General features: G+C 34.4%; 2 protein-coding genes across 4 annotated transcripts in view; one reads left to right on the top strand and one right to left on the bottom strand.

The window, feature by feature from the left end:
- LOC111049599 (nucleolysin TIAR) overlaps positions 1-25,596 on the bottom strand; it is a 675,963-nt gene that overhangs the window by 563,710 nt on the left and 86,657 nt on the right. The window contains exon 1 of one of the 3 annotated variants that reach the window (XM_039427390.1): positions 10,484-10,756. The exons of the other annotated variants lie outside the window; for them this stretch is intronic. Within the exon in view, the coding sequence (XP_039283324.1) occupies positions 10,484-10,531 (48 nt within the window). The 5' untranslated portion in view covers positions 10,532-10,756. Of the gene's footprint in view, positions 1-10,483; positions 10,757-25,596 lie in introns of those variants that run through there. 3 annotated transcript variants of the gene reach the window in all.
- Positions 1-25,596, top strand: part of LOC120351157 — a 120,343-nt gene that overhangs the window by 12,722 nt on the left and 82,025 nt on the right. The gene's annotated exons all lie outside the window — the stretch shown is intronic.

The following is a 25,596-nucleotide window of genomic DNA, read 5'->3' as shown; positions in this document are numbered from 1 at the left end:
TCAGATTTGCTGAAGCTATGATCTTCCACTTTTGCTTTCGGAAGTGTTCAATAAACAATTATTCTCATATAATTATATATTGTTTATTTTTCTGTGTGGCGAAAAATGGCGTTCGCACAACGGGCAAAAATGGTTTTCCAGCTCTCAATCTTTTCTAGTCCTCGGCCTACGGCCTCAGACTTGAAAAACTATTTCGAACCGGAAAAGTCTTATTTTCGGCCCTAGGTGCTAAATATACTATAAAAGGATCGACAGGATGCAACTCTCATTAAGTGTGCATTTGAATAATCACAATTTCTGGAATTTCGAGCTTATTTTCAATATAAGGTGAAAAGGTTACTGAACATTAAAAGGCATTTCCATTCTCAATCTTCTCCACTTGAAATTTCTCGTTTAAATTGTAGCGAATACATACACTCACACACACTCACACACACACCACCACACACACACACACACACACACACACACACACACACACACAACACACACACACACACACACACACCACACACACACACCACCACACACACACACACACACACACACACACACACACACACACACACACACACCACACACACACACACACCACACACACACACACACACACACACCACACACACACACACACACACACACACACACACACACACACCACACACACACACACCACACACACACACACACACTTACACACACATACAGAAAATTGCATGACTCAGGGAACCCAAAACGTACATAGATTTAGAGATTGGGGTATCTTAATTTTTTTGGAAAACAATACTTTCCTTACCTATGGTAATAGAGCAAATACTTTCCTTACCTATGGTAACAGGGCAATAAAGTAAAAAGTATGAGTCTAGTGACTCAGGCCAGATTGAATAAAATATAATTCATCATAATTCATCATATTGTAAAAAAAATATTATTAATATTTTTTTGATAACAATCCCTCAATGAATATCGTTTCTTATATCTCCCTCTTTCCATTTTCCAAAATTCCCGACAATTTGAAAGTTTTCCTGATTCCTGTGCCGTGCTATGAATTTGGAAAGTTAATTTGGAATTTAGAATCTAGAAGCACACACAATATAACTCAATAAAAGGGAGGCTTGATAAACATACCTAGTGCTAGAGAACGGGAAACCAGAAATGACAAGATAGACAACGAAATAGAGAGAAGATATCAAATATTATTGTCACCTCTTACAGTTAAATTCAACAAAATGAAGTTACATCATGAAAACCGAAAACAGAATCACTAAATTTAGGAAATTATCTCCCATATAGCTAATTAGATAGTATCCTACTCTGTCTGCTTTACATTGAAAACGTTTGAGATTGAATCATGAGAAGCTTGAAGAACTCTAATTTCAGAAAGAAAAATTGAAAGTTATCATAGATATTTCTCAGAAGTTAATCATAAATAACAATACATATTTTTAGAAAAGATCAACATAAAATTCAGAAAACTCTCAGCACATTTAGAACACACTTGGAAACTTTTAAAACACTATCGAAATGCTATCAAATGTTAATCATATCCATTCTGTATCTTTATAATTATTATGAAAGCAGCAAAGACAAAATATTCCTAAAAAATCACATCACGGAATTCTACCTTGGAAAACTATTCAAAATTATGTGATATCAAAACAAATTTAAAAAAGGTTAGGGTTCTTGAAACTTCATTTGATTCTTTACAAATTTAAGACCAAAATTATTTTAAAACATTAATTTATCAATAAGGGACTTTTAAACATTACAACATATACTAATTCAACTTTTAGTTGTTTAGTAGATCATAAAATATAAAATTAAAGAAAACTGAAATTCCCAGCTGGAACCTTACAGAGAGAATATGACCTCACATTTCAATGTAAAGATACAACCGAAAATCTACTATTCAAATGAAATAAAAATTTGTAATCTATTAATTCCCAAATCAAAGTTGAGATTTAACAAAAAGGGTCTAATTCAGCACGTTTTAATTGATTTAAATGGTTCACGTTTTACACCCCTCCCCTTTTTGAAAGTCTGTAGTCACTGAAAACCCATTCTGCCACATCCGGAGTTCCTGGGACGTTTGTTTAATAAATATTTGGAAAAAGTTGTTACCTCAAAGCTGTTTCTTCAATTTGAATCTAGGTTCGGTGATTGAGCTCTAGGAGCATCAGGAGACAGCATACCCCAAGCTTCTAGGACTGCCATCGATTTAGAGGCATCTCAGCGGCTTAAAGACACACGTTCACGAGACACTCATTAACCCGTAAATTGATGGACTCGTACATTGATGGACCCATACTTTGACCGCTGTTAGAATAAAAAATAAACTAGGATAATACAAATTAACTCAACTTCAGTTATATCATAAAGTCAACCTACTTTCGTTTTTTTTATATAAAACTCAAATCAATACTTATTACTTTAAAACACGATTAGACAATACCTACTTCAATATCTTGATTTAATAGAAAAGAATTTATTTGTAATCAGGGTCATGCCCTTTATACAAAGAGATGGGTACATAGTATCCCATAATACATAATTCACTAGTTGATTGAATCACTTCATAATAAGGTCTCTCGAGTATTGTTGTTAGTTTGTTCAGTCAGTTCTATTACATAAATTACATGTATAGTGTAATTAAAAAAAATAAATTATATGATAGGTGTTTCCTAAAGAATCAAGAAAGCTTTTCATTAGAATCAGCAGAACAAATAAAATCTATAACACAAAATACGGTCATTTAAATTTAGGTTAATAGCTTCCTCTTCAAAAATAATTTAAAATCAAGAATATCTCAATTTCTTCTTATAGGTACTCCACATTTCTACATATTACACTTAAATGTATCTATCACAATAAATTTAATACTTTGATGGAAGCTTTCATCGATAATAATTTCTGTAATTATATTATAATCTATGACGTACCTTTAGTAGCGGTTATAGGAGGAAAATTTCCATTGTAAGGTGACAAATTTGATATCCTCTCTTCTTAATTGAAGCATTTACTGAGGCGGAAAAAACTAAACATGCTATTGGAACAGATGGTTCCACAGCCAAATACTACCAAGCCTAAAACTGGTATAAAAGCAATGATTAACACAAAATACTCTGACTACATTTTGTACTGCTTACAACAGAGGACAGACGCTGAGTGAAGCCTCTGTACGCTTGCCTTGTCGAGGACAGCTGTGTACGGCCTCACTAGATAAGAACCTAACCAACGTTAACTGTGATTGGCAGTTACTATTTTATTGAAAATATTCATCACAATTTCTGCCAATAAAAAGGAAGGGTATAACTACAATTTAAGATACATTCTCCCACCAAGTGACAGCTATTTCTCAAATTCCTAACCAAATAAGGCATGATTGATAATCAAATCCTTGCCTTATAAGGTCATGAACCAGACTGATGCTCCAGGAAAATCGTTGATTTTCTTAGTACCATAACTTCTATGACACAACACAACGCAGAAAAGCAAACCAGTGAAACAAACTGTTATAACAGACTGACTTCTGATGATAATTCGCATAATCCTCATCATTCACAATTCGATCATTCCCTGACTCAGAGCTAGAATTCCTGTCATCTGGTAACCCTAATCACATTCTCTCCTATTTTTCAATTTATTACATTTTATCACCATTTTCACGAATCTTATTGCTCGTTATTTACTTTTTCAATTCATTCTACAGTTATTCCAATTACTCATCTCCACTTATCACAATCATCCACTTTGGCTTCCTATCACTACTTGCTCAACATATATTTATAATGGAAAGTAAATCACAAAAATGATTCTCCTCTTATTCCTTTTTCCTCTCCATAATTTTTCACCTGGTCGTGTGTTGATGAGAATAATATTTTTTCATATCTTTTTCAGAGAATCGACAATTATTTGTTGAAACACAACCAATCTATGAAGTTACTTCACAATATTATACTATCGTTATTCAAATTGCAATATTATTTATTCTCATTGATTGATTCTCCATTCTTTGTAGGATTTGTTAAATTACTAGCAATAGTGTAATTTAATGTGAACCAGTATGCGCCAGTTAAATATTGTTACATACATGAATGAATAACTCTAATCTAATCTGAGCTCTGATTTTTTTACAGCTATCGTGTTTTTTCATCAATGTCTTTGCCTCATGCTCTCTATGACTAAGGCCAATTATTCAATTTATCGAAGTATACTCCTTCCATCATTTTTCAGTATTCCCAAAAACTAACTCCTTTTCTTCAATCTCACATTTTCTCCGACACTGAGTCATTAAATTACATTTAAAAGTGTAATATTTTTGTACAGGGAACAGATTTGGGCTATCATGCCTGTTGTTTCAAAAGTTGTATTCCTTTTTAAAATTTTAATCAATAAATCCAGTTATCCATTATACTACTGTCTGTAATTGAATTGATATATCTCAACAGTGTCTTGCTTCATATCTCACTCCTTGATAGAAGTTCACTCTCCCTCATTATCGCTCTCCTTTTCTCCCCCTACACCCACTTCTCTATCAACTTTTTTCCTTTTTGCACCAGTCCACCAGCCACCTCCTGTCTTTTTTCCACACTCTCTCGCACCCCAATGTATATTTTTCCACAAGTAAACGCGGAACAACATTTGTCCACGAATCTCTCACGTTATATTTGTGATGTGGAAACGTTGTTGCAAGGTATACACTAACCGTTTTTTTATGTTTGTGTATTTTCCTGCGTGCTGTAAACGTATGTGTTGAACAAAAAGATGCCAGAGACAGATGATGCTAGTGAGGTAGCATCAACCATCACATACAGGGTGGGCCGTCAAAGTCAACAAGCAAACTGGGGAGCATTCCTTCTCACGAGTTCTCAGTGGTGGTGGCTCCACCGAACCGACATGCAAATCACGGATTAGATTTCATTTACATAAACCAATAGGCCTCTGGATGGTGGTGAGCAAGAGGGGTAACAGGTCTTCTCGCGGTGAGGGCGTGAAATTTTCATGTTTTTCAAGCAAACTTTGCCTTCTGAATTGCAACAGACACACTGAGCCTGCTCTTTAAGCCCTTCTCTAGTGACTTGTGTGGTCTCTCACTCAAAGCTAGCTTCTTACACTACTACAGTATATTATGACTTGTTTCTTCTATACTCCAACATCTATTCATTTTTTCACCACTTCCATTTCTTATCTCAAACATAATGTTCTTCTTCAAACATCTCAATGAAATCTCAATGGAGACACATGGATGATGGAAAATTGTGTTGAAAAAAAAGAGTATCCATTGCTTTTGAACTTCATAGTATGAAAAAGTCCTATTCAGAAGGTGAAGGTGATAATGATCGTTCCTAGTTTCAACTCATGATAACAAATAGTGTTTCTCTCATGAAGGGATACATTGAATATTACGGCAAGGCATTACATACGTCTTAAAGATCCCTCTGCCAAGAATGTCATACGCATGATAACAATAATAAATGAAAGAGGTTCTATGTAAATCAGATAATTGTGCATGTCTTTATAAGATTGGAAAAAAATAATAGATTAATTTTTCAAGTATCGGGTATGTAAATTACAATATTACAACACAGGAAATTACATGCTCATGACATAAAATACAGTATCACAGTAGTCGATATGTAGATAATTAGGTTTTGATTTCAATAACTGAATTCATGCAGTAAAGCAATAAAATAAAAATCATCTGGGATCAGGGCCCTCCATATTCGTATTGACTTCCAAGAATCCAAGAAACCTTATTATAAAATAATTATTATATTAGAGGGATGATGATAATAATAATAATTATTAAAATAAATCTTCGAATCCTTATTATGAAATATAATAGTTATTATTATTATTGAAGTGATAATAATGCATCAGTAGCCTAGTTACTGTTACATACATCGGGTATTCATGATAGGCAGCCAGATTGAGAGTAGAGTAAGGTTATCGGGAATGACTATACAGTCTATGTATTTTTTGAGGACTTTTCAATAAATTGTGTTGTAGGAAAAATATGATACAGCCATTATCTGATCTCAATCAGCAATTCCGAAGACACTATTATAGAGAATCATTGGCCAACTACAGTTGCTGCAAAGCTATCTTGCTCGTTCCGTTTCATTTCGATGAGAAATCACCTGTTCATTTCTAATTATCTTTGAAAAAGTCGAGAACCATCATTCGCAGTCTTCTCTCTAATTAACTTTCATTGCAGGAGGGATGAACCCTCGTGCCCTTGGTAACCAACCATGGAATACAGTGCAGCAGCCCTGGAGGTAGTCCTGCTCCTCACCCTCTCTTTCTTAACATACTCTTTTGATGTACGCTTCACTCTCCTCCCGGCCCCCTAGCATCATCGCTCACCCCATTACTATTCCAGGCTTCGACTACTTCTGTGAGTCCTTTTCCTCTTCATCTTTCTTGCCTGTTTCTCCCCAACTTCTTCACCATTGTAACTTCCTCCTAATTACATTCAATCCTCTTCCAGAATATCAGCTATTTGACGTTTTTGGTTCTTATTCTAGTTCCTCTTCTAATTCTTTCAATTATGATCATTCTACTTATACCGTTATATCGTATTTTTCCTTTTAACACTTTATCCATCTTGTGAAGAAGATGATGATTACTTCTTCTATCATGGCGTACATGGATTTCCAAATGTTTCTTTTATTTCCTTTTTCCTGATCCTCCAATTCTCCTCCTTTCTCCTTCTTATCATATTCTCCTTCTACTTCTTCCTCTTATTCATCTCTCCCAAGTCACTTCCCCTGATCTCATTCCTCTTTCTTCCACATTTATCTCATCTTATTCTTCTCCTACATCATTCTCACTCTCAATCTCTTTTCTTCTCTCCATTCCCTCTTCTCTCTCTCTTATCTTCTTTTCCCCCCACTCCGGCACCATGACGACTGTCACATTCTGCTAATCGCATCCACTCCATTGTAAGACTAGTGCGGCACTTCCCCCACACAATTATAAACTGCTCTAATTAGAGTTGAAGCAGAAAAGTTTTCGTCATAAATTTTCATTTGCTTATTAAAACACATCAACACTGCGGTACTAGAAAAGGGGTGAATCGTTTTTGCCATCAATAATACTTGTCAACTGGAAAATAATGGGAATAATAATAATTTTGAAACGGGAGGGTTCAACCGATATCGATGGAGATCATTTGTCATAATTAATTTCGTGAGTCACCAGATATCCTTGAGAGATCTCATCAATTTTTAAATGTGTTCAGACAATTCCCCAAACTCTTCAACGTTCATTATGAACTAAAATCATCATTTTTTAGATAACATATCATTACTTCATATGTGAAGTAAACTAATATAGTGGAAATATGTCAAATCAATGTATATTATAATAATTCTGATACATCAGAAACGAATAATGTTGATGTGGATTCTCTACATAATTAGAATGAATTGATTATATTTCCATTATACTGATTGTCATTCTCACTAATTTATAATTCTCATAATTTCAATCATTACAGTTGTAACCAACACGATCATAATCACTGTACTGTACTAAACTTTCGTGTAGACTAAAGTGGTTGTACTGAAGTACAAATGTACAATATATTATTATAGCAAGATGTTTGTGCTCGTTTTGAAACACGTGTCCATGATATTTTATTCCAATTCGAAATGATCAGCTTGGCGAGACTGACAATGTTATTGAAATCACCTCTATTTTTACGATTATTTAGCGTATTCTAGAATTTTAAATTATTTCATTTGCTATCAATTCAAATAGATATTCTATGAGCAGTCTCAATTCCAGCTGAAATTCAATTTTTATTGAGAAAATCATATCTAAAGAAATATTTGTGATTTGTGGGGTATGATCAGAATAGAGATAAATTGATAGGCCTTGATTGTCTTTGATTGTCTCCAATCATGAACAGTATTGAATTTTGCAAAGAAAATTGGGTATCACTCATAAATTTGTCAATTCCTCAACATTTCAGCGATACTGCTTCTCTTACTGCTTTTCTCTACAGTTTTGTAACCATAAAATGCATTCTATATTGGTTCGAAAATTTTGATTTAGAAATTCAATATAGAAGACAAAACTTGACTTCCTATATTATTTCTTTAATTATTTGAATAATTGATGTGTGGTTTGACAACGTGAACTTGATATGAGTATTAATGAGAAACAATGATCAAATATTCATGTTGACTGACAAAAATTTATTTGCTAGAAGCTATGACTCACATCAGAATATCTCAGAATAAAGATAAATTGATAGGCATTGATTGTTTTTGATTGTCTCCAATCATGAATATTATTCAATTTTGCAAAGAACATTATGTATCACACATGAATTTGTCAATTCCTCAAAATTTCAGCGATACTGCTTCTCTTACTTACTGCTTTTATTTACAGTTTAGTTTTGTAACCATAAAAGGCATTCTATATATATTGGTTCGGAAATTTTGATTCAGAAATTCAATATAGAAGACAAAACTTGAATTCCTATATCATTTGAAAAATTGATGTGTGGTTTGACAACGGTGAACTTGATATGAGTATTAATGAGAAACAATGATAAAATATTCATGTTGACTGACAAAAATTTATTTTCTAGGAGCTATGACTCACATGCAGTATGATACAGTTTCTCCAGGAAGCTCACCTGCAACAAAGAGATCATTCATCATGAAAAAAATAGTTTGAATATAAAACTCCAACGAGATTATCAAGTGAAGAGGATAAAACCTACCAATAATATTACTCATTGAAATATATTGGATAATACTTCTCAATAAGATTCGTGATGAATTGCTGCATGTTTGTGCTTGATTATCGTATGTGCTATTTTAATATTATCGTTTATTACAAATTAGTAAATCGATTGCTCGTTTAGAACCAATCAAATGGATTCTAGAGAATGATAAAAATAGTATCGATAGAAACAATTCCTTTGTATTCTTGATTCAATAAAATACAGGTTTTACCGTGAATTTTCTAAAGCATTGAATTTTTCATTGCTTGATGGCTCTTGCTAATTGCTTGTACAGGATCAATTCGATCGGATTTTGAAGGAAAACGCCTCAATTACATCATTATCAAAACATTGAAATCAAAGGATAATGATTTCCATCCTAATTCATCATTACAGGGTTTCTCTTTTGGAGAAACGAATGGATTAGCTACAAGAAAAGGTTTTTTCCATACAACCCATCCATGAATATCATAAAAATGAGAATGATGTATCAATTCGAGTTGAATTCGTAGACTTTTTTCAGGTAATAGTTTTAAGCTACTTTACATTCCTTTCTTCGATTTTTTTCCTAATCTGTTTCAATTGTGAGCTGTATTCAATTGTGATACAGCTTCTGAGCTCTATTCTTCGTGGCATTCAAACAAAAAATACTGAAAATGATTCTAGAAACATTGTATATTTATTAACGTCATCATTTTTTCTAAACTGAAGCTTTTATAATAATTTTGGTTTATTCATGTATAATATTTTGAATCTGTTGAAACTCCATGAATGAAGGAATAGACTAATGAAATGTAGTTTATTGAACAATATTAGAGAATGTGAATCAACTTCTGGGATTGATTATTATAATCGGGCTGTTGGAATGGGAATTTAATCCAATTTCATGGAGAAACAATAAAAACAAAAAGGGCAATGATAGTGGAGGAAGGGGATGTTCTCGAACCGAATCCCTCTGGAGGTGTGGTTAAGTTCCCACTTCAATATTAGACATGCGCTTACCCAATGTTATTTTAAGGTCCCTCCTTGATGGGAGAAGTGGGGCTCAACTCCACCTTCCAGTAAAACTATATCAGTGATTCGTGAAGCTCCATCAGGACCAGTTCCACAATCAATCTTCCATAAAAATTTATTTATTTATTCAATCATTCAGAATTATACAACTTACAAAAAATGAGAATGGAAGTTATTTTATCAATGAATTGGCCAAAGATCAAGTCACACAACGCATATTGCATAAGCAGATTTTCAGTTGAATGAGTTTGAATAAAATTCTCCCATATTCATCCATACCGATCACCTCGATTATAAAAAATAGCACATCTTCATTCTAATTTTTGTCAAATTTTCAAAAGCCCCGACCCTGACAGGAGCAGTGTTTCGACAGGAGTGGATGATAATAAATATGCTAATCCAAGGAGCTAGGAGGTTAATGGAATGTTCATTTTAATATTAATGATGTAATGTCTTAATCCATTGAGATGTAGGCCCACATGCATTATCATTTTTTATAGGTACGTTTTCTAAATAATTTGATTGATGTAAATGAGAATGTAACAGTGATTCAGCAATGGAAAGAGCGGTCTGGAAAATCTTCATTAGAGAATGTTACTCAGTTATTAAATATCAACTTGTATTAGTTATTAGTAAACTATTCAGTTATCAGATTCAATTTGACAGACACTGTTCCCCCCACAAAAGATCAGGCACCCCAACAGAAAATCTCGGATTTTTAAGTATTACCTTGATATTACAGTATCCAAAATCCATCTGCAATACATTGAAGAACATGACGAATGTATCAGAAATTCACGGACTTGATAATTCACAAATTTTATTATTTTCACCTTTCCCTACTTCTTGATAAAAGTTATCCAATTGAATTTTCTATATAATATTTCCCTATATTTCCCACGTTGATGATATCTAAATGCCTATTTAAAATATTGGATGAGCACAAATTATCTTGTGTATTTGATTCGCGAATGGTAGAGCTCGACCGACATCTAGCAATAGCATACAGAGACTGGCTAGTGGCTATATGAGACTGGCAGTAGTTGTAGCAGGAGCTGTAGGTTCATTCACGTCAAGTCTAGGAATCCATTGCTCTGTAGCGTCATCAAATTCAACAACAATCTGACTGAAAGCTTTGAAAATGACATAGTTTATACGGAATGAATCCACGACCGATCAATTCATAAGTGAAATTCAATAGATGTTATGTCTAGATTTTTTCCAACCATTTCCACGATTCTCCAGTTGTAAAAGCTGTCAGAACAATTCAAAACAAATAATTGAAATGCATGTCAAACATTAATCTCCAATACATTCTCCGTGTTTAATTTTCAACGTGCGTTTACCAGTTCATTAGCTTGGCAATGACAGGTTGGACGGATAAAGGAAAAAATAACAAGCTTATGAATGTTCTCTCTCAATTTCCACATTGTATACGTCAAAATCAAATAACTTTTCATTTTTGATAAGTTTTGCAAACTAACTCGTATCATACTTGAATACCGATATTGGTGATATTCACTTGATATAATATTCTGTTTCAAGTGATCAAATCAATACCTATATTCAAGGTGCAGTGCCAAAGTGCGTGCGTGATTCTGGACATAAAGATACCCGATTCGTTTTCAACCGGTAAGAAATTTCTTTGCTAAGATTTTTCGATTTTAATGAATATTATTATACACTAGCAGGTAACACGTGCTTCGCAAGGGTCTATTCTAAAACTTAACAAACTGAAAATTTGACGTGATGAAATCTAGAAGAATTGAAAATAGGCCTATAAGAATCCTCGGTTGATTAAGAAAGAATTTATATGCAACATTTCAAGTAAATCAGTCCAGTAGTTCAGACGTGATGATGCATTAAACATAATTTCCCTATCCTTTACACGTGTATACGTGTATAAGCCAGTTTTTACCTTCATTATAGTATAGATAGGTGGATTATATATCAGTATCTTTGAATTGGAATAACTTTTGAAAGGTTTGAGATATTGATATGCGGTTTCCACCATATTCTCTCTTGAAATCCTGTATCGGAATCATATTATATCATATGACCACCTTCCAATTGAAAAAAAATGAAGTTTGATTCAAAATGGCGGTTCAAAAATGGTGAACGAAATTTGGGTCGACGGGAAACCTGTTTTTATTACTCGAATAGGATTCCCAATCATACCTATCTTCTAATTTCCCTTTTAAAAGAAATGTTCAGCTGCTTCCATACAACAACTGGAAGCATGACAAACTAGATGTAATGAAATCTTGAAGAATCGAAAATAGGCCTATAACCATCCTCGGTTAATTGAGAATCTATATGCAAATCTTAAAGTTTATCAGTCCAGTAGTTAAGAAGTGATTATGAGTCAAACATAATTTTCCTATTCCGTACGTGTATAAGCCAGTTCTTTCCTTTATTATAGTATAGATTATTATTTTGCTTTGGCCTGTGATCTGTATAAATGTCCTGTAACATCTAAAGGTGCGAACACACATGCTGAACCGAACCTCGAACCGCGCAGCACACCGTGCATTCCGCCGAACATCGCGCCTTTCAGCGAACATTAGAATGTTTCATAAAGTTAAAAGTCAGCTGTTAAACATTCGCCGTACCGTACTCCGAACCATTCGTCGTGCCGCTCGCCTCTGTTTCAACTGTTCGCCGTACCGCACTCCGAACGCTGAACTTTTCAGCCAATGAGAGTCCTCCCTTACAATTCGCCGAGCAGTTTGCTCTACAATTTTGGCTATCCATCACAAGAGTGTAAACATGCGAACACGTTTGCGAACATGAATACAGAAGTATATGGACCTTTTTTTATTTTGATTAAATTCATGTTTTGGACAATTCATTGTTACAAATGATAAATCGATAGGACCTGATAAATATTTTCTAATTAAAATAAAATAACTTCTGGAAAAAAATGAATGAATGAATACCAATATCATATTATACCAAAATTATAATCATTTTTTTTATTGTTAATCAATTCCATCAACTAACCATGAAATTGAATGAAATAAATACTTTAATTCCCAAGTATCTAATTAATAGAATTATATAAATCTTCAGTGTAGTAAGTCATATCTAAATTCACAAAGAGTTCGATTGTTGTTGGGAAGAAACATGTTCAACGCAGAAATAATTGTTATTTTACTAAATGATAGGATTAGTTGAATAGTTTCCCTTTCAGGTGGAGTTTTGACAACCCACAAAACTCATTTTTCATTTCAAGAAATATCGAAAAGGTGCATAGGACCTTATTTTTTTGTTCAGCTTGCCAAAATACCCCTCATTTCAATATTAAAATTATCGACTGACTGTACACTGAGTCAATCATTCTATCATGGCTGGAATAAATTTGGAATTATAATTCAATAAGGATGGAAGAGAATAATATATATTCATCTAAAAATATCAACACGTTTAATCAAAGACATATTAACTGCATGCGTATTCATATTGCCATTACAGCATTAATAAAACTGTAGACGTTTATTTAGCACTTTGTCTCAAAAAACTGTTCTAGCTGAGAAATTAACAATCAGTGCCACGTGTAGGCCTATAAATTGCATCAATAAAACGAAGTTTCAAAACTATTTTTTTCTAAACATATGTTTTAGAGATAATTTACTTGATGCAGCTGTTTCACATTCACCATATTATTTATACAGAGTTTGTAATAATAAAAAAATCATGTTTTTGGGCTCAGGGGACCTTGAAACCTATAGAAAACTTGAAATTGGGGTACCTTAATTTTTTTTGGAAAGCAATACTTTCCTTACCTATGGTAATAGGGCAAGGAAAGTAAAAATATTTATCAATTATCAAAACAATATATTATTGAGGTTTAGAGGAATCTGGTAGAAAGCAATCATAGAACAGCTGTTTTTTCTAATTTCTATGCTATATGATTTGGTGAATTTTTTGTATGAAATCGTATGTCCCATGAATGGAATTTGAACTTTAATTATGAGAAATCTAGAAAGAAAATTGAAATTTGGGCTCCGAGGTGCATGAGATTGATATTTTTGGAATCTATGTGCAAAATTTGGAGATCTAAATCATTCCCTTTTTTCCGGTATGCAATCCACAAGTTGACATGTTTTGATGCGAACAAACGAACACACGAACACAAACATAACCCTACTCTCTCTTATTATATAGATGTGATTTTCAACGATTGTGTAGCACTATGGAGTATTAATCAAAAATATCTATATGAACATCCCACCCCTATTCTTATAATCAATGAGCTCTTAGTGAATATGTATTTAGAATCACCGACTTCCTATAAAACAATAAATGTATAACACATTGAGTAGCCTAATGATTAAACTGGTCCAATTTAACAAGAGATGCTGCTGGATTCGTTGTCAAGCTGATAAGCTATTGCTGAACTGAATAATAATGATTTAAGCGCCTGCCCGTTGTGAGGGCTACCACTTATTGAGTGGCTACCGACTCCTTTCAAAATTACATTCAAAAGTTCGAAAATTATTGTTGTCAGTGGTTTGGAATATCCGTTTCATTCTCCACGCACAAGCCTTGAACCAATGTGGGTATCAACCTAAGCAAAGAGAAAAAAAGTGATCTTATCCTTCTTCTTCTTACAAACAAGGATTAGGCTTTAACCTTTTCCGACTCACATTTAGCCAATTATTCAAATAAACATGAAAAATATCCTATTATTGTCACCGATTGCGTGGTCTGCCAACATCTCTTTTGCCTACTGGCTGATAATAATTATAGACTTTGAATGGTATTCTTTTAGCTGACATTCTTTGAACATGCTCCCTCCATTGAATTCGATTCTCCGTAACTCTTTCATTCATGCTGCAGATATTCTCTCCTAATATCTTCATTCCTGAAATGATCTCCTCTATCACATCCCTTGGTTCTTCGGAGAAATCTCATCTCGGCTGCCTGCACTCTACTTTCTCTAGAAAAATGTGATAACAGCGGTAAATATATCTTAACTGAACATTCCTTTTCGAGTGAATCAATGTGAATTCACAAGGTACAAGAAGACTCCTCATTTCAATTATTTGCCTCAATGGCCTGCTCACCAATGATCTCGTTCATCGATTGAAATTGTATTTCCCTGTTTTCCTTCATACGGTACTGTACGAATAGAAATATTCAAACAGAGATAAGCATGGTGTTTTCTGAGAAGCAGCGAATTATCAAATCATGTTTTCATCTGAAACGTCAAATCAACAAAAATTTCAGACTTATACATTCGAACGAATTAGCTAGCTTGTCAACAAAGTACTGATACAGTGAGATTAACTTCGATGTGTCAGCATTCCTTAAGGACATCATCAATGATTCCCTTCCACCAATGCTGACAGTTTATAGTGATTTGGACGATAGTTGGCTAGATATACGATAGATGATAGACGATAGATGGCTTGAACTGCTTGTAGAATGATATCGGAATAATGAAATCTGTTTCGTTTGCAGTAGGCTGTATTGCCTTGACGAGAAGAGTGGAGTTGGAGTTGCAGGGCTCAGGTGGCATCAGGAAATACGAAGCATCACCCGGTCGTCATGGCAACGCCGCACCAACGCCAACCCACACACATTTCGCTGCCACCGTTTCAAACGTGGAGCGTGGAGGAGATGTCGTCTCCTTTCAGACACCTCTTCACTCTCCAACCCTTTGCCGGGTGTATCGTTTCACCCATGCAAAAGTCCCTTTTTCAGCGTTTCAGAAAATAATCTTGCTCTTTAGAAACGGTCGCTTCCCACTTTTCTGTTGCTGGGCTCTTGGATATTATTTTTCTCAGGATAAGTATCGTGGTGGGAATGAATGGAGGGGTCTACAAAGTGGAAAAATGGTTATTCTAAACCTCCTATTGTCAGTAAACAATTTTCGTCGTATAGTATTGCTCAGATCAACTATTATAATTTACAAATATCTCAATAAATAAACATCAATTATAGAGATAGCTTTCAACTGAGAATAAAAATAACCTTCCGATCATGCTGGATCATCCAATTAAAGAGGGCATACGCTACCCGTATATAAATGGTATGTATCGTTTACATAAAATTATAATAAAATTCCATGAAAAAATTCAATAATGTCAGGAGACGGCGTTCAATTGTTAAGGTTGACAGTTCTCCAACAATGTATAAAATTAATTTATTCTTTCCAGCCAAAATGAGAGAAACGGCAATGAAAAGTAATAAGTTAGTGATGATGAGAAATCTCTTAATATAACAGATTATGGGAAAAGAACAAATGTAGTCCAAATGCTAAACTTTCCAAGTGTTTTCCAATATTGATACTGATAATCTGGTGAAGAAATTAGAATTACGGGCTCGAGATATATAATTTTTTTCATTTATTTATGACTAGCCGGTAACCCGTACTTTGGAATGATCCAATCATAAGCTTGACAAACTGATAAATTGACCTACTGAAATCTGAGGTTTATAACAGTCCTCGATGAATTGGGAATCTGTTTTATGCAAAATTCAAACTTTATTAATTGAGTAGTTCAGACGTTATGATGCCTCATTCGTGAATGTCCTATCCCGTATGAGCCAGTTCTTTCCTTTTTTATTCTATAGATTTGTATCGCAGATTCAATATCATTTTAGGAGACTATTTGAGTAATTTGGTTATTTAATTAGTTTTCAAGTTCAAGGTACAACAAACAAACCAACTTCTCTTATTATATACAGATAGTATCAATGAGGTGAATGAGATTATCTGTGATTATGTCTGAGTTGAAACGTTCGATACTTGAGAAACATAAAGGTGGACAACGTCGTCAACACTGAATCTGAAATTGAACATCCCTAAGCTGGTTCCATTACACCTAACACATCAATGATGTTTCAACCAAATACATTTCCAAACAAACGTTTGGTAATAAATTGATAGTTTCCATATGATTTGTCCTTGAATAGATTACATCTATTGTTCAACCTTTCGGCAGTCACGCTGTTGTAGAAAGTACAACAGTGTCAGTTTTTTTGTGTTGTAAGTGAATGAGTCACCTATGCATTCCAAAACTTTTCCCCCATCACTCCACTGAGTTGCAGTATCAACCGAGCAATGGTTCAGTCTTTAGGTGCCATTTAGACGTGAAATAATCCAAGAAGATGGGAAAAGTAGTTATACAATTAATCAATATGTTTTGACAGTGAACAGAGTACATAACACTTGGACAATTCGATGTTGTACAAAATACAATACGCGACTGCTCGTGTGATTGACTAGGGCGCGACTACCGGAAGGTTAAAATATATTCGGCAGATAATATTAATATATTGCTATAGGAGTATGAGATCAAATCAGAGTTAATTATCATACAAAAACTGCTCATTCCTCCCCAAAACGAGTCCTCACAAAATATCCCTGCAAGTTTGAATAATGAATTCCCTTATCGATAGTATCTACAATGGGTTATTATCAAACTAGGACATTCTAATAGTTGTGCCAAATTGATTTGCCACCTAGCCTATGATATGGCGTGTGTTTGTGGGTGGTAATGGTCTGACTGCAGTCAAAGCAGGGCTTGCAAATGACAAAGGAGTCGATGAGTGCATATGGCATATTATCGGAGAAGAGTGAAACCCCGCTTGCCGGCTGCCAAATACTGCTGTCTTCCGACCAGATAACGACTCCCTGTCACCCCCCTTACAGCAACCTCCTTGCTCCTCAACCACCCCTCACCACATAATAATGTCTCCATAAATTTCGAGAGCTGCTATTGATCGTTGATCTAGTGTGGGTGTATTATATCGTTAAATACCATTAGGCAAGTGGGTCGTAAAGTTCGAGTTGGGCAAAACTGGCACTGAACTTTGGCACATTACACCACGAATCAGGGTTGTTGTATTGAATTTCTCGCTGATTCGTACTGGAATGAATCTATGATGCCCATATCCGGCACATTCAACCTAGTTTTTACAGCAAAAGAAAGTGATCTCCCAGTACATAAAAAAATTGTTTAATAAAATAAAAATAAAAATAAAATGTTTAATTCGACAAAGGCTGGCTCAAACAGCACTCTGGTTTGTGGACTGTATCAATTACATCGAGAACCTTCTGGGGTTGTCTGGCGTCAGGTAGCAAGTTGAACAATTTAAATGGCTAAGTGCACAATAACATAGGCCTACCTTCATGTCCAAATCCTCCTTGCTACTAGGATCCCGGCTCCAGATCACGATACGAGACGAGACGACACTTGTAATAAATCACAATAAATCAATAGATCACTTTGCAAAAATCGACATTACGAGAAGTGAGCTGTTCGATTGGCTCGCAAACGGCAACTGGCCGCGATTATGCTATGCGCATCACCCTTCAATTGCTCCCTCTACCACACAACGCCAGACAACAAAGCAACATTGATATAACGTCCGAACATAAAAATAATGGTGTTTGGACTAATCTAGGTTACCATAATAGCTATTCATGTACTGTAGCCTATCACGAGCGTAAAAACAGAATTTTCACTTGAGCAAAATAGTTATCGCGTGACTGATTTAAAAAAAAAATTGATAATTTTGCTCTACACTCAATTCACATGCGAAAATTTTCTGCAACTTCAATATGGGACTACAACACAATAAATACAATGATACATAATATTGTCGTAAAAGCACTTCATTTACATGGGCTACTATTTAACAAATTGATAAAAACAATATAAAAATCTTGTAGTAGGCTATCCTTAATTTTTTGAAAACTTTGAAATAGCTCAACAACTAGTTTCAACTTTAACATAGGTAATTTTCATTGAACTTGAAAATAACCTAAGTTAGGGTCGAAACTAGTTGTTGAACTATTTTAAAGTTTTTTAAAAATAGAAGGTTGTACAAGATTTTTATATTGTTTTTATAATATTGTCTCCATTGTTGAGGTTATGAACCCAAAGCTGGGTTTTCGTTTGTGCGTAAATGCCTGAATTACCTAGAAGGTTATGTTTTATTATTATGTTTTAAAGGGCGAGGTTCTGGTTTTCACTATTGAGTGTCAATATTTTGATATTATTAGAAATGTTTAGATGTTTATCATTAAAGATATTGAACATTAATAACAAAACGTTATTATGATCAGATGTTTCTAGCACATTCGAGGATTGGACAATACGAATGTTATCCGACAACAATCCCTTTTGTGGTCAACGTCGGCACAAACGTTCACGCACAAACGATAACCCACCTCTAGCCTCATGGAACTTGGATCACCACATTATACAGAGTGGGTGAAAAGTCCGAGAACGACTCAATATCTCATACACGAAGGTAATTTAACGGTGGGTGTGATTGGGGATCCTACTCAAATTGAAAAAAACTACTTTACAATGACTTTAAAAATCTGGTCCGATATCGTGGATCCGCCATATTGAATGCAACTTCATTTTTTTAAATAGGAAGATGGTCGTGCAATACATGATTTCGATAGGGAATTTCAAGAGAAAATGAATGGCGAAAACCGCATATCGATATCTCAAACCGTTTCGAAGAAGGTGGTACGACCACCTTCCTATTTAAAAAAATTAAGTTGCATTCAATATGGTGGATTCAAGATGGCGGACCAGATTTTTAAAGTCATTGTAAAGTAGTTTTTTTCAATTTGAGTAGGATCCCCAATCACACCCACCATAAAATTACCTTTTTGTATGAGATATTAAGCCGTTCTCGGACTTTTCACCCACTCTGTATATCATGGCTAGAACCAGAAATCAATCAGTTGATCATGGACGAAAATAAAAAGTTTTTAGGTCTAGTGAGAGGTAAAGTAGAACACGTACCAAGTATAAGCAGCGAGCGTAAACATTATACGCATGCGCAGTGAGCGTAAAATAGATTATCGGTTAACTACCCAGAAGTCAGCTATTTTACGATAAGTTTCCAACATATAAAGTATTATTTCACGATCAGTTGTAGGAGAAGTGATTAATAGGCTACATATACTATTGTACTTGGAATGTATTATAACACTAAATTAAAACAATTTTTTCTGGACACGTGACCGTGAGACGCTGGATTGTTGAATTCCATTCCAAACATTTTTGGTATTTCGAATTTTGACATTGAATTTTACCATTTTTGTTCCCTCATAGTCAATCCATCTTTGAAATGAGTGAGAGTCATTTGTTCAAAGGTGAGACAGAGATCATTGAAGTGGAAATATCGAACTTTTTCACAGTATTTAACATTCCGTATTCATTGAGAGAAATTCTAAAAAAATGTTATAGTTCAATTCCTTATTACTTATTAAATAAATTTGCTGGTTCAGGTCTCGTTGATAGATAGAAATAGTTGAAACACAAGAGAAAGTTCGAGAGAAATTTCTTATGTTGCTGCAATTTTCACTTTCATATTATTCTTTCATTCTTTATCGATTCATACAATAAGTGAATCATCAAAATGATAGAGATAGAAAAAATAAAGTGACCTTGTGATATTCCTCTCCCAAATTTGGATAAGGTAACACATTAGTATAGTTTTCATATCTGAAATAGGTTCAAGTCTTACAGTTGATCTCTTCACAAAATGTTCGTTCAGTCCTTTTTAATTATTTTCACAAAGTAGATTTGTAGTCAAATTAGTATGCTTCAAACTAAACATAGAAGGAATACTCAACACTATTATCACTTGGATAGGAAATATTCACATACTAGAGAAATAATGTTGAAGGAAAAAACAAACTTAATTCTAAACCAACTATGATTCCATCATGATTCTCTCTATCACGAATCAACTATGAATCTCTCATGACGAAAGTGATAGTTTCAAATCTCGGTATTCTACAAACAAAATTCACCTCACATATAATCAATGTTCAAGTAAATCAAATGAAGATCTATTGCCTAATCATGTAGATCCGTCCATTAATTGTGACAATACTGATGATTATTGATCGAGCTGACATGGCTGATCTCTATTTTTATGTTATCTCTGTTCAGTATTGTTTCAGGCAAGACAATTCACTGATCCAGCGGAATGCGTTAATGAAAATCGTTGTCTTCTTCAACGGAAAGGGGAACAATAAGATTGAAGGAATCTCTCTGCCCTGGTGAGGAATGACAAACATGCTTCCTCTGTATCAGCTGAGAAGCAAAGCGTTCTGTTCCCATAGCAACCTCTCAATACTCCCCCTCTTTGCGCCTTATCAGCCCTTCTCACTTCCTCATATTCTCTTTCTCTCGAAGCTATCGTTCGCTTTCTGTCGTCTTTTCTTTTTTAAGATAGAAAACTCGATCCTCTACCCAGATCACTGGAAAGAGGAGTGACGAGTTTCTCTAACAAGGACCTTTGTAACTTGAGATATAACCAATCGGCTCTCTCCAAATACAAAAACGTGGTGGTTGTATTATCAGATTGGGAATAAAATTGAGAAGTTCTTGTGATTTTCAATTGGACTTTCTGTAGGAGATGTTGACAATTATTATCATTCACTTATACAGAATGCGCCCTCAGCCTTCTTGTTGGTGCATGCTTGCGAACCTGAATTGGAATTTGTTATTTGTAACAATTAGTTCATACCTATAAAAATTGGAAATAAATTCCTTCAACACCATCTGAACTAATTCAACTGTCATAATATAATAATCACATCAGATATAATCGAATTAGAGCCATCAAACTCTAAACTTTTGCATCATTGCATGCAACAAAGCTAATAACGAATGTTTATTAATTTATATGTGGTGCTGGAAGTATTAATCTCCATCCCACCAATTTCGTAGCAGCAGCCCTTCTCATAATACAAACTTCTTCATCGTTTGGCATGCTATTAAAAGTTGACGGTCAGAATTTGAGCCCTTTGATCACCGATTTGAATGTTCACAACTGTGCAGTAGCCTACAACTCAGTGGCTTTATCTGCTTTCGAGTATCTATATGTAGATGAGGCTTATGTATATTGTATACTAGTATAATGGGAGTAGTGGTTGCATAGAAGCCAAAGTTCCCATTCCGTGGCATTTTGAGAGGTGCTTTCAGTGTTTGTGTGTATGTGGGTGGGTAGTTAGGTCATCGTACGTCATTCAGAAGCAGTCATCACCATCTTGATGATCATCGCCATAATCATCAGTTGACTCCCAGCTCCAGTAGCTATCTATTCCAGTTCATCCCTTTCATGTGCATTGACTCTGACTCCCAAGTCAGTTCAGTCATTTCAAGTGAGATCGAGTGTGGAATTCTCATCATGAAATAATAAGAGTCTGGGTAAAACAACGAATCTGGGTATCAGTGGCTTCTATCGAGTATCTTATTGAGTTGTCTTGATAGTATTTAATGACGTGAGGAGATTGTGAGTGAAAAAGTAACATGAACAAACATATATATTGAGAATAATAAATTGAAAGCCGATAGATAATTATCATCATCTTCATCCTAATTTTGCCTTTCCTTCTGTAAATATAATTTAGTAATTTTCAATTCTTCATTAGCTTTATTGTAAGTCATCTTTCATCTTTTGTCACCGCATAACCTTGAGTATTCAGACTTCCATCATCAATATGGAAGACACAATTTTTTTCTATTCTATAGTAAGTTTTTATAATATTTTAGTAGTTAGCTATTGTTTTGATATGCTCCACTTTTAAAATAGTAAGCTATCTTTAAAGTTTGAACTAGTTTATTTTATGGTGAGCTCACAGTTCACAGTGATTCTATTTGATGATCACAGTTGGAAGGTAATCCACTATAGTTGAAAAGTAGTCCACTTGCAATATGACTTTCCAATCCTAGTTATTTTATAATACCTAACTCATCAATATTATTTTTGATTCATATCACATTCCATCTGGATTTATTAATGGTGAGTGATATACGTGACTCTACGTGGCTGGTGACCCACGTGTACTAAGAGGAAGTGTGATTCAAGAATCATGTAGACTAAATAAGTATTATCTCCCTGATAAATCAAATTATGAGAAACAAATAACTAGTTAGATGGCTTGTCTCCGGCCATTTTGTTTGCTGGCCTGTACTTGCTGTAACTAGTTGCCTGTAACCTAGCGCGCTGTTCCGATTTTTCCATGCAGGTGCATTACTGTGCGAGATTTTTAACGCTGGAATGGAGAACATTGCGAACATTTCGCAGGCATCGTCTATATGCAAATCACATTGGCTTTGTATGCATCCACAGATTGTGAGGGAAGCCTTCCCCCTTCCCCCTTTCCACTTCCAAAAACTACCTCCAACCCCTACTTAAACTCTTATATGCAGGAACCACCCTCATCGCGAAAAATTGATTTAAGCCAGTCTTTTCATTTGCTTTTTCATGGGTGGCTGAGGGGGGAAAGAGGGGGTCCTTCCTATCTTGTATCACATCAGAAGGGGTTCGCGTAAAATCCAGGAAATTGCAACTCGACTATACTGCAGCGCGCTCCTCCCCATGAATGTGGCCTGAAATATGCGATGATGTACTGAGCGGATCGTTTTAAATAATGAATCGGGGTCTCGAGCTGCAGCAAATAACCTCCTCGACTGAGCTACACTCCTTTCTGAATAGACTTCGCAAAGATTTATTCGTGAACATTAATAAACGCTCTGCTGAGAAAATTGTGTACAAACAGTGGGATAAGCAGGTTCGGTGGGAGAACATCGATTATAAATGTAAAAATAACTAAACTCCCTCATAAAGCAGGATTGAAGATGATGAAGTTTCTCTGGTATAAATATATCATAATATTTGGAAGTGAATTATTCTCGATATCAATGCTAGTCCTATCCATTTCAATCAAAAAATGTGCGCTCTAAGATCAGCTTGATAAATTAGCCACTAATAATCCAAATATATATATATATATTAAAATCTCTAGTATTTAATAGATTTATTTGTATCGAATATATATTTTTATCTCAGGGTGCAAGATTCGGCACCTGACGGAATAGGTAGAGCCATTCATCTAGTGAATTAGAACTAAAATAAATTATCGCAAATTGTATTGCAAAAAATAAATATTATATGCATATGTTTTAATAGCCTAGATTTTGTACTTCTTTGATTTAATAGAATTTCTAAAATATTGATCTATATTTTTCTTTCAATTAAATACCTTTAATACTAATTTTACTTGCGCAAGTATTACTCTTATTAATTTCTCATTTATAATAAAACCCTTTCGGCGAGCTAGCTTTGATCATCAGATTAATTCGAAGCACTAGGGCGCCCATCACTAATTCAAATTTAATCACTCACGTGTCGAAAATCTTCTTGTAAGCCGCCGATGTCGATCCAACTCCATGTGGTCCGGGAATATGGTAGCCGGAATCGTCTCCTCCAAGGGATTATAAGTTTAATTCAAAAATGAAAATGACTTCTGCTTCACAATAGCATCACGAAGTCTTTTAAGAAATTTAATAATTTACTTTAACTTTAACTTTTACAAAATCATTAGTAAGGTAATACGCTCTAAAATATTTGGGGTCCTCTTATGGTGGCATTTGGCTGGCGAGTGCTGGTTCTCCTTCTCAAGTTTTACAGATCCTATTTCCGACTTTCAAATTAGCATAAAATTTAAATATCTTAGTCCTCCGCCATTAGGTTCAAATAGATCTTACAAAAAAATGCCAAATATTGCTTAGATTATATGATTAATAATTTCTTTGCATTCGAGCCATATCGATAACATAGATTATACAAAATTTTAACACAAAATCTAGTACATTTATATAAATATATAGAAATATTTTTGAACTGGCCTACAGTTGCCGCCTATTAACTGCCGTTTTACTATTGGTGCATGCAAATTTTATTCGGTATTCATGCGCCTGGTAACTCTTATTTCCTGAATACATTAAATTATTTTATTTGGTTTTTTATTTATGCTCTTTGCATGCTAGTTAATATTCTATACATTAATATTAATCCATGCTACCTAATAATTAGCCACGTGGACGGGTGTTTTTTCATATTGCACACCATCTGATTGCAATAAAGCTCTGCCAAGGGGTTTTGGTCAGATTCTACGTTCCTCGGTTGATCGATCTCTAGGTCACCGATCCGTGAATACATGTACATAACCTCAATCTTCAAATATTTTATATAATAATCTATTATGAGCAATAAACTTCCTTCAAATCCTTTTTAGGTTCTTGTACCATTTAGCCAGAACAAGCTGATGCTATCTAATCTTAGTTATTATCTATTTGGCGATATTAGCCAGTTACTTTATTTCAGACCTATTACTGTTTCTGTTAGGGCTTTTTATCTACCCAGATTTAATATGTTACACGCGCCCCTGGGTTTGAATTCAAAATATTTGAGAATCACAATGTTTTTAATGAAAACCCACCCTTCAATACATCGATATACACTATACTTTATTTATAAATTATACTCTCATACTTCTATCACAGTTCGCAGACATATTTGCTGCATCTCCTTTATACCTTTATCAAATACAATAACAAATTCTCTCCTCAACACACATAAAATATCATAAATATAAACTTCTAAACGCACTCCTCCTGACAACACTTAAAACATAGTAATTTTTAAATTCGCCGCTTGCAGGGCCGCCAACCTAACTACACACATTTCATAATTCTCATAAATGATTCCTTTTAGACAATAATTTCGATTCACAAAACTTCTGGGCTTATATCTTATAGTATTCCTTAGGTCTTAATATAAATAATTTTCTATACATCAGGTACAATACTTTTCTTTTGCTAATGGCTCTTTGGTTTTTTGGTAGCTTGTATTCACTTTAAGTCTTTTCAGGTAACAAACGTGGCATAATTAAAAGTAATAAATATAAAACATATAAATAAATATACCGACATTAATAAATATAATAAATAACAATAATAAATAACTTTTTGGGTACAGTACTTCTTTTATAAACATATGTTCAA

This window comes from Nilaparvata lugens, chromosome 4 (genome assembly GCF_014356525.2).
Source record: "Nilaparvata lugens isolate BPH chromosome 4, ASM1435652v1, whole genome shotgun sequence".
NCBI classification, from domain to species: domain Eukaryota; kingdom Metazoa; phylum Arthropoda; class Insecta; order Hemiptera; family Delphacidae; genus Nilaparvata; species Nilaparvata lugens.
Note: the sequence above shows the minus strand (reverse complement) of the source record. Positions and strands in the feature narration are given on the sequence as shown.